General features: G+C 35.8%; 2 protein-coding genes across 2 annotated transcripts in view; both read left to right on the forward strand.

Moving 5' to 3' along the window:
- Nucleotides 1-4,362, forward strand: part of LOC117122870 (A disintegrin and metalloproteinase with thrombospondin motifs 3-like) — a 37,070-nt gene extending 32,708 nt beyond the window's left edge. Inside the window, exons 12-14 of the mRNA XM_033268633.1 lie at nt 458-623; nt 908-1,058; nt 1,705-4,362. Coding sequence (XP_033124524.1) covers nt 458-623; nt 908-1,058; nt 1,705-1,891 — 504 coding nt within the window. The 3' untranslated portion in view covers nt 1,892-4,362. The remainder of the gene's footprint in view (nt 1-457; nt 624-907; nt 1,059-1,704) is intronic.
- Nucleotides 4,363-4,794: 432 nt separating this feature from the next.
- Nucleotides 4,795-10,786, forward strand: part of LOC117122864 (A disintegrin and metalloproteinase with thrombospondin motifs 3-like) — an 8,684-nt gene continuing 2,692 nt past the window's right edge. Inside the window, exons 1-7 of the mRNA XM_033268626.1 lie at nt 4,795-4,977; nt 5,774-5,889; nt 6,257-6,340; nt 7,128-7,281; nt 8,055-8,160; nt 9,738-9,872; nt 10,731-10,782. Coding sequence (XP_033124517.1) covers nt 4,893-4,977; nt 5,774-5,889; nt 6,257-6,340; nt 7,128-7,281; nt 8,055-8,160; nt 9,738-9,872; nt 10,731-10,782 — 732 coding nt within the window. The 5' untranslated portion in view covers nt 4,795-4,892. The remainder of the gene's footprint in view (nt 4,978-5,773; nt 5,890-6,256; nt 6,341-7,127; nt 7,282-8,054; nt 8,161-9,737; nt 9,873-10,730; nt 10,783-10,786) is intronic.

The raw sequence follows: 10,786 nt of genomic DNA on the forward strand, positions 1-10,786 counted from the left end.
AGATGTAGCAGGTGTTTACCCCTACTTTGAGAGTAAGCGAACAGTCACTTCATCTTTGGGTCGATAGGATTATTATATGCAACCATAAATGAAAACTACAAAATCGTTTCTAAATATATATTTAACATTTATTATGGAAAGGGGATTACAGATGTTAAAGGGGAGCATAACTAACCTAACAACTACTCACGTGAGCGATCATGTCCCAATGCTCGAATATAAAACATGATTGTCCAATGCCAACTGTCCAATATAAAATAATGTTCAAATACCCAAACGTGAAAAAGCGAAAGGTACGGAATTCCAAATCGAACTACCAAAAGTAATCACCAACGAATCCAAAAATTTCAGAATAATATTTAACTCCTGCAATGGCTACATCACAGAAAGCGCCAAATTGTAAAATAAAAAAATTAGGGCATGCATCAAGTCTGCTTACTTTTTGTACATTTTTCAGTGGTGCAGAAGAAATACTTGTGTAGCGAAGACGGCTCCAAAGGAAACGCCTAAGCAGGAAAAGGAAACGCCGAAGAATGAGAAGGAAACGCCAAAGGAGAAGGAAAAGAAAAAGTTTTCATGGGAGCCCAAGGGATGGACCGACTGTTCGAAGTCATGTGGAAAAGGTGTGTTTGTCATGTCTTTCTGTAGTTCAGTAGAGCTTGGATTCTTTTCATTCTCTTCAACGTGTTTGACGTCACCATAAACTATATGCTGCATGGGTTAGACGGTCAGAGATATTTAAATAAACTCTTCAGTTTTATGCAAGATAATGTAACAGATGTACATGCCTAATCTGAAACCCCAAAATATCTTCTTTTTTTAATTTATTTATATGTGTTACAATATAGAACATATGTAGGTTGTTACCTCATACTTAAGTGTGTGATTGCATTTTATAATTGGACAGGCTGGACTTATAAAAGGTTTCAGTGCAGACGACTCAGTGATGATAAGATCGTCAACAGCAAAGCTTGCAACAAAGAAAATTACGATCAAAAGTCAGTCAAGAAGGAGTGTAATTCCAAAGCGTGTCCCTCCGGAAAAAAAGATAAGCCCAAGTAAGTAGGCCTAGGTTTATGCAGTGTCAAAAGGTTCTTTAATCAACATATTTTATATCTTTCATCCCATATGTTCGCATTTATTTTCTAATTTTTGATATATTGTTACATTATGCCTAACCATGCAGTCGATGAATCAGATCTCTAAATAACGCATTACCGTATTGAGTGTGACTATTGTGCGTGTTAGGCCTACTGCAATAGGGAGATTTCGCAACCTTGCGAAAACGATAATGTATACGAATACGTCATTATCATTATCGTCTTTCGTGCCTGATACATTCTTGACCGTGCTGTACGAACTGAACATGATCCTAGGTTCACGCAAAGGGCATGGATTGCCTACGTTATCACAGATATGTTGTAGGGGAACGGTTGTCTAAACATTTGGTGACGTAACCGTATTTGTTATCGTTTTCGTAAATTTGCGAAAACTCACTTATATCATTATTTTGCGCGCGTTTTAACCATGGAGAAATTATTAACGGGCAATGAATTTGTCTACAGGTTTCCCTCAAATTAAAGACCACTTTCAGGACTATGATTGGCTAGGTTACCATGTATGTTTATTTCCCCCTTTCCCTTTAGCAATGTAAATAAATAATTCTATAACGTGTTTTTTTTTGTTTTGTTTTTTTTTATCCAGATTCGCTTGGAAATCTTCGAAATGGTCAGAATGCAGCGCAACGTGTGGAAGCAAGGGTAAACAAACCAGGAAAGTGAAGTGTGTACGAACTGTGAACGGAACCACCAAATCGGTGAACGTCTCCAAATGTAAAGAAAATAAACCGAGCACAAAAAAGAACTGCAATCGCACTCCATGCAAGGGATAGGTATCCACAATAAATACGCCATTTGAGAACTATATTTTGGGCATCCTTTTAAAATGTCTGGCCAAAAACGAAACAGATCATAAAATTATTATATTTTATCGCGATTTCAAGAAAAAATATATATTTTGTACCCGAAATACTTTTGTCTCTGTTTGGTGGTTTGACTTCAACTCCAAAGCAATGGTGATAAACTATTCTTCGATCTGTTATTATAATCCATCCCATAATATTTCCTTAACTTTGTATTCGTTTGTTTAAAAAAAGTTACTGTACTTCAGTTCGTGTAGAAAGTGTGCACATGCTATTTGAAAATGAGATGATTTCATATTATTAATTTAATTACAGTCTCATAAAATGACGTTTTAAAAAAATATCATTAAATTATGGGAATATTATTAATAATAATATTATTGATATTAATATTATTATTAATATTATCATCAACACTGTATCACTATAATTGTCAAACATTATCGTTGTCATAACCATTATCATTATATTTACTAGCTTTACATTTATTAGCTTTAGGCCTATTATTATTATTATTATTATTATTATTATTATTAGGTTTATTATCATTACACCTATTACTATTAGTTGTTGTATTATCATCATAATCATTATCATCATCATTATTATCATCATTATGGTGTGTATTCATGAGAGACAATTTTAAATCAATTATTCTGAAATTATCCGTCAATTTCTTGTTTTCGTGGCTAAAGTAGTCACAAAGATTATAAAATGTGCACACTTTATCATGCACAGGAAATCAAGCTAGTGAAATTTGTATCATGAATTGATATTCAGACTCACTAAGGGCATACGTTCGATTTTCTTGTTAAGGTGCCAACTTTTATCTATGCAAAATATTGTTGTTTCTAAAGACTGCTGAAAGTAGTGGCGTAACAGAGAGGCCCGAGGCCCTGCCTAAAGCGTCTGGGCCCTTTCTATCCTGGGGGCTGGGGTGCGTAAAGCCCCGTCCGCTTCTGTATGTATGTATGTACGTTTTAAAAGTGTACTGCGATACTTTTTACACTTTTGATTTATTATTGAGCTCCGTTATGCCGATTTGGGGCCCATGGTACTGACAAAAAATCGATTAATGTCCCCGAGCCATTAACGTCCGGGCCCTTGGCTTTAAAAATTGAGAACACTGCCTTACATTTTAACATGATTTATTTTGCTCGTGTGAGCTACAGTACTGTGGGCATTATAATTACAAATAATGAGCAAAGACCTTTCCTGTTTAGTTGTCTTCTCAATGTTGATTAATAACCGTAAAATTATTGTTTTAATTAAGCTAAATTGTCAATGTTTACAAATTCAGTTACAATATTACGTAACATACCCTAAACGCATAGTAGGTCCTTCAATTCAGTAAGTTTATAGCGCTAAGTTAGTAAAGCGGCCGAGCCGCCAGACAAGTTTCTCACATCAAACATTGACTACGGTTCCTAACAATGCTATCGTCATTACTTTAAGCTCAACTTAGAGGTAGACAAGAAGTCAATAAGCAGTTTTTATGTTTGCCAATTGTCAATTATTTTTAAAAGCGCTCTAGAGCATTGTGGTTTTGTCTTATCTCCTCTGATTGGAAAGCCTAGGCCTGGCACTCACTGCGTCGTACGGAGAATCCAACTCCGCTCCCTGTGTGAGCGGTAGACGAAACGATGCCGTTGTGCGTGCGTCGTGGCGTCGCGTCCGTTATAGAATCGCGTCGCCCGACGGCCTTCGGGCCCATTGTTTTGGCTCTGCCTACTGTGAACAAAATACGAAATTGTTCTTCATTAACCGACACACTAAGCTCCAATGTGAATATAGAATGGTAATAAGGAGGATAAGCAAAATTATTAGGAGTGACAGTCCTGTAACTAATAGGCACTTTACGCAAGAGGACGGGGATCCTTCGACAACAGCAATTCGGGAAGCGCCCAAGTGTTTACTGTGGTCTTCATGCTCTGATGAGGACAGAACCACCGTCCACCCGTCTGCTCGTCCTGGTGCGTAAAGTGCCTAAATTTAAAAAAAAAAACCAAACAAAAAAAAAAAAAAAAAAAAAAACCTGTTCGATATTTAAACACCAAAAGATGGCGTTTCTGTAATTGATTGTAGTACAGGAAGCGTAACATCAATGAAACAGAAGCACGGGTTTAGTACGCACATAATTTTTAACTCTTGGGGAAGCACCTTTCAGGGAAAATGGTAATTTAATCACCAGTAAAGAATGTTATACGATGGCCACACCTACGTTAAAGATACAACATTGTAAACATGTTTTTCTTAACGCATACTCTTAGTTAATTAAAATAAATTGAATGAAGAATAAAATCTGTAAATGTACTGAGTCACGTTTCTTGGGTTAAACATACTTGGATTATTCTTCACTTGTGTTAATACAGTATTATTAATGTTCCTAAAAATCTTGAAATTTATGTAAAATAAATTTATCAATAATGTTTACAAACAAACGTATGTGTCTGTGTTTGGTTCCTTTCAAATTGTCGTTTCTAATGTTTTGTTATGTGTCATGTTATTTCATTAGTATTATTAATAGGCCTATTTATTATTAATATTATTATTGTTATCGTTGATTGGCATTGTTATTGTTACTATTAATATTATCACCATCAGAATTAATATTACCATTATTGTCATCATCATTATTTTTATCATTGCTATTGTCGTTATAATTATCATACTTTATTATATTATTATCATTTATTACAATTTTACAAATAGCGTATCATCATTTAACATCGAATACTAACGCGTAATCGCAGCGGGCGCTCTTCATAATGTTGATAAAGTTTGTACAGATGCACTTTTAAGTGCTTCCTTCCTACACCATTATAAACCCAATCTCCCGAATCATTGACATTGTATTGGTGAAATATTGGAGCACTACCTGCATTTACTAGAAAAATAGTACGAACCAATCTCACAGTCAGACATTTTGGGATACCTCAAGCGACCGTACCGTGCTCTGCGACACTACATCATGAAGATGGAGCCATTGTTCTTTTATGTTTTTCTATTCGCAATGATAGCTAATGCAGAAAATAATGATTTGGTGACGTCATACGGTACGTTGTATTTTGTATTTGAATTGTTAATTTGCATAGGAATGACGAGATAAAACGCCGGTAAAGAGTTTTTTTTTTTCTGATTATGATGGCGTGAGCTTACCATTTATTTTCGTTATATCTACGTCGTCGCCTTTTCTCTTATCGTCATATCAATGGCTAGTTGTTCTTGATTCGTGGTTTCTCTGTCATGAATATTACGGCGCCAATGCACCCTGTCGCTTGGCTTGTTAGCCACTTTTTATGAATTTTTACTCTTAGAGTTCAAGGGACCGATCGTGTGCGATGGTCCCTTCGCCTTTTGTCGTAATAGACCACGACCCCATCACACTAAATCAGTTGTTACTTTACAGTATTGAGGGTTGGGGTTAAGAGTGGGGCTGTCCACATATCTAATTCTCAGGCCAGTAGACACAAATTACTTTAAATGTAATGGTGGTATAATGGACCTTTCCGGTGTGTCACTCAAACTAAAAGCTAACCAATCACAAGAAGGATTAATACGCGCATGTCCCACAAACCCTTCATTTTGTAGGACCTTACCAACAATATCCAAGGGAGAAGATTTTCGAATTTTGTTAGGATTTGTTCAAGTATTATACCGTGTCGTATATATAATTTGTATACTAGGCCTACTTTGTTAGATGAATCTAGGAATTAAAATGTACAGGCCTAAGTGTTAGAATAGAAGGCAGCAACAGCCACGTTATTCCTAAGTATGTTTTCACAATATCGTACAAAATAAAATTATTTAGTACCATGAACCTATCACGGAGTAAGTTATCGATTATTACAGGCGACAATGGCGGTTCCTCAAAAAGGCATATTGAAACGCTAATCATAAGCGAGTTCAGCATGCAGGAAGCTCATAAGGAAGAAATCACGAGGTATTTGGCTACACTTATCCAACTGGTAGGTAGTAAAGGAATATAGAATTGCCATTATTAACTTTCTTTTGTTTATGGTCATTGGAGGCCTGTAAATAAAAGTAATAGATAGAACTCCGATAATCTCTGATATAGGACCCATAAACTAACGCATGTAAAAACCCATATGCTGTAGAAATATTTATCAGCATCAGCTAGGGCTATCTTGCTAATATTTATTATAGTATTTTATTGTGTAGTCACTTATTGTGTGTATAATTATACATTGTTTGTTTTTCAAGCTGGTAAATCCATTTTACATAGTTTCTATGTCAAAAACCACCCTAAATCTAACACAATGCACTACTAACAATGACCAGTCATTTTTTCTCTTATCGCATCTATATTTACAGGTAAATGAAATATTTAACCATGAATCAATGAGACTGAATCTCAAAGTTTCTATAACGAGCATGGTGCTTGTGGACGAAGCAGAGGTAGGTAACAAACTGAATGTTTATCAAAGCATACAACAATTGTATGAACATGATGTTATAATCGTATAAACCATAGCCCTAAACGAAAAGTTCCCTTTTTCAATTGTATGAAAAAAGCGTAGGGATTGGAACCTGCAACCCCTCGCTATCAAGACGAGTATCATACTATTATACCACGGATACGCTCTAACATACAAGCTGACTGAAATTAGACGGTTTTGTATCTTCTTCGAAGTTGCGCTGTTACTGTCTCACGATTTCATTCTCATCGTTTCCAAATATTACACTAACTGTTGTTGTGACGTACACCCATTGTGCTCTGACTTAGTGATACTAATACGCATGATATGTGTAGTCAGCTGCAAACATTGATAGGAGTAACATGTATGTATAGGCCTACGTGATTTTGGATGTGTTGGATAGCTGTTGTGTGGGAACATTGAATATAACGCGTAAGAAATTTTACAGATGAAGGTTGCCTGTGTGTCAACTGCCTCATGCAAGGTACTGTACCAATTCGGATCCTTGGTGGTTGTGTTTGTCTATACTGGAATACCATATTCAACTTCGCCAAAAACCAACAATTTTAACATGATCTAATTTAGATGAAATTTACCAAGAATGACCTAACTGGGTTATGTTCAATATTGAACATGTATCTAGTTTGTTTCTATATTTGTGCACTGCTTTTGTCATTTATACCTTGCATATGTGTTGACACATTGCATTTATATAGCCTATAGTTTACTATGTTGATGATGCTCATTTCGACTTCATAAATTTACAGTCTTCAAACATGATAGTTGAAAATAACAAAATGAGAAGCCTTCAAAGAGTATGTTACTGGGCTGCTCGGCGACAAATGGAAAACGATGACGACAATAACCGTGTTCAAAACGACCTCGTACTCGTCTTTACACGAAAGAACTTCGGAGCTGCAGGTATGTAGCCTGTTGAAAATGAATAAACATATCTTTTGAACATACAAATCATTCTCCATTATTATACATACATAACAGGATTTGTTACACCAGGGTAACGATCCTATTATCGAAAGATGTACTGGGTTATTTTAAAGTGCACATGAGCTTATTGTGTACACTGGGCCTACAGTCTATAGACCTTATATGAGAAGACTTGTTCCAACTCCAGAACCGTAGCCAAGCGTACCGTTCAAACCAGTGCCAATATTATTGATTGCTGTCATTTTGTAGAACTTCAGCAACATTATTTATTTAAATGATTGATCTTGTTTGTGGAAGTGGTTTGAAGCAGTGGGAACAGGTTTGGTTTCTCAGCCTCGAGGTCGGGGTTTCAATCCATCGCTGTGCATTTCGCTGTGTCCTTGGGCAAGGCACTTTATCTGCATTGCTTCTCTCCACTAAGGACTATAAGTGGGTACCTGGTAAGGTTAAATGCCAATATGTGCTGATGTAGCTACAGCAACCTTATGGAATACTCCAATAGAGAACTTGAGTTTGTGCCCTATAGGCGTTTATCCAATGACAAGATTAATGATAATGTGGCAAACATAAATGCGATAAGGCTTCGGTATTATGGGCTAAGCCTATTCGAACATAGCACAACATTATCCAATCAAATCGAATTAATCGATTTATGTTCCTTTAGAAGCATAGTTTAAGTTAAACAGGATTAAATTCAGATCTCAAAATAGTACTCTCATTTTTTTTTTGTTTAATACGTTTTCTTATAGGTTACTCTCCGGCAAATGGAATGTGCTACGGACGGAAAAGCTGTTCATTGATAAAGGATATTGGCTTCCGAACAGCTTTCATCATCGCTCATGAAATAGGGCACCTGTACGTTTTGGGTATTCTACCATTATCTATTTATTTAGTCTCCTGCCCTCTGGAGGGCAGAAACTTTGTCTTTTAACTTAGATATCTACCAAGGCTGAACTGAATAAAATACGGTTACTCGAAATAGGCTGCATATAATACATGGTTATTTAGAACAGAACCGAAAATACGCGCATGTCCCACAAGCACACAATTTCGTACGTTCACGCTATTCAGGAAATACGTTCTGATTGGTTATGTTGTTAAATTTGAAAAGGTTATAATATTATTATAAGTGTTGGGTAAAGGCCAACTCAGAGAGCGTCGTACGATGCTGCCCGACGCGATTCATCGTCGGAGACAGTCTTAAGCCGTCGTGAGAAATATTAATGTTAAATAATAGGGACTTTACGCAACAGGACGGGAAGACGGGTGGACGGTGGTTTTGTGCTCACCGGAGCGTGAAAACATAAACAGACGACAGTAAAAAATTTGGCACTTACGCATCGTCGACGACGACGCAGAAGACATGATGGCCTCTTTACGCGAAGCAAGAGAGGCAATATGTTTTGTCTATGATGGAGGTTTCATCGACGAAGAGGAGTTCATCTTACTATATGAATTTAATCAATCAAATAATTTAGATTTACCATATTTTAATTATGATGCATTTGATTTAGATGTTTGTACTGAAGATGAATGCAAGGCGTATTTCAGGTAGGTATACCGGTACTGCGGGAGCAGTAGCCTAGCCTAGGGCTATAGGCCAGGCTTAAAATAATTATAACTATATGGCCTAGCTAGGGCTACAGAGATTCCCTATTATTATTAAGTTGACAACTTTGTTGAGACCTGAAAAGTTTCCACTTTAAATGGGTGTCCTCTGAACAGTGGTTGGCTGTAGTGTTAAAAAGTTACACTACAGTTATGAATAATAATTTTACAAAATATTATCCTACTGGCTTAGATTGGCCCAACGCCACTTTACCCTCCACTAATACGGCGTTTTACTGTACTTTATAGGTTGTTTTTGACAAACTAAGTTTCAGAAAGTAGTAACATGTTATTTGTTGTTGCTGAAATTCCACTTTAAATTATTATTGCATACTGTACATTGGAAAAATACGTACTTTTGAGAAGCCATCTTCGCGTCCACAGTCGACGGGAAACTCCAAACTTTCACGTCCTAGAAAATTCAGGACAGTGGCTGTAAGAGCAATCAGGCATGCGCAGAGTGAAAGTGGGCGAGGCTTAACTCGAATTGCTGTCGTCCCACGGCTCCCCGTCCTGTTGCGTAAAGTCCCTATTCTACGACGCGACTGCCCCGACGCAAACCATCGCGTCTGCGTTTACTCACACAGACCCGACGCGAAAACAAATCGTGTTCAGCTGCGTCTTTTATAAATTCTAAACTTGATGGCTTAACTGTATTCGTTGTTATTGTAACTTTATAGAAACAGTTTTCTATGTTGAAACGACAGTCAATCAAAATGACATACGATGGACAAAATCTCTTTTTGAAAAAATCTATAAGATAGTGAACATTATTATTATTATTATTATTATTATTAAATCTACTAACTCTCAATTTACATCAGATTCGGACTTGAGCACGATGATGCCTGTTTCCAGGACGCAGCCGAATCTAGTGTCATGGCAGCGACCATTAAGTCTACGTTTTCTGCGTATGAATGGACCAACTGCAGTGAATCTGCACTACTGGAAATTATAAGGTAAGCTTATATATCTTACTCTATTACTGATGTTTTTTTAATGATCAGTCAGACATCGTGAAATAAACTCAATCATTGAGATTGATTCATCTACAGCTACTGTATATACAGTGAATATTCAAACCCGTTAAACCTGTTGCCTTTTTTTTTCTTAGATAATGCTTGATTAATTGATTGATCAACTGTTCGATTTCTTACTCTCTTAATTATGCGCTATAGAAGTATGGTATTATTATTATTATTATTATTATTATTATTATTATTATTATTATTATTATTATTGTGATTGATGGGTTAAGTGAATACATTTTTGATAATTGATTTATTATTGATTGAATGATTAATTATTGAAATAATTGATCTTGATTGTTTGTTTGTTTGTTTGGTTGATTGATTGATTGATTGATTGATTGCTCGCTCACTTAAATGTTCAAATTCTTGCTCTCTTAATTGTGATTGATGGATTGGACGAATTGGTAAATAATTATTGATTTATTGATTGAATTATAGGTTAGTATTGATTTAATATTGATTGAATGATTGATTATTGATTTATTATTAATTGAATGATTGATTATTTAAACGACTGATTATTGATTGTTAAATTGCTTGTTCGCTCGGTTGATTAAGATTGATGGGCTCATGAAAATGAATAAATGAATATTGATTTAGTAGTGACTAAATAACTGATCGATTAGTGATTTATTACTGATGATCGATTAATTAAATGATTTATTGATTGCTTTTCATTACATGTTTTATTTTTTTTATTTTTTTATTTTTTGTTTTTGCTTGCAGAGTTGCTTGTTTGTTTCGATTGATGGATTAAAGTAAGATATGTTATTACACTATTTTCAGGGATTTTACCTGTTTGAGCAACGAGCCTTTAAACACTGACGGATGTGTGTACGTTG

This window comes from Anneissia japonica, unplaced genomic scaffold (assembly GCF_011630105.1).
Source record: "Anneissia japonica isolate Jap-2015-1 unplaced genomic scaffold, ASM1163010v1 scaffold287711_len853857_cov187, whole genome shotgun sequence".
Lineage (NCBI taxonomy): Eukaryota > Metazoa > Echinodermata > Crinoidea > Comatulida > Comatulidae > Anneissia > Anneissia japonica.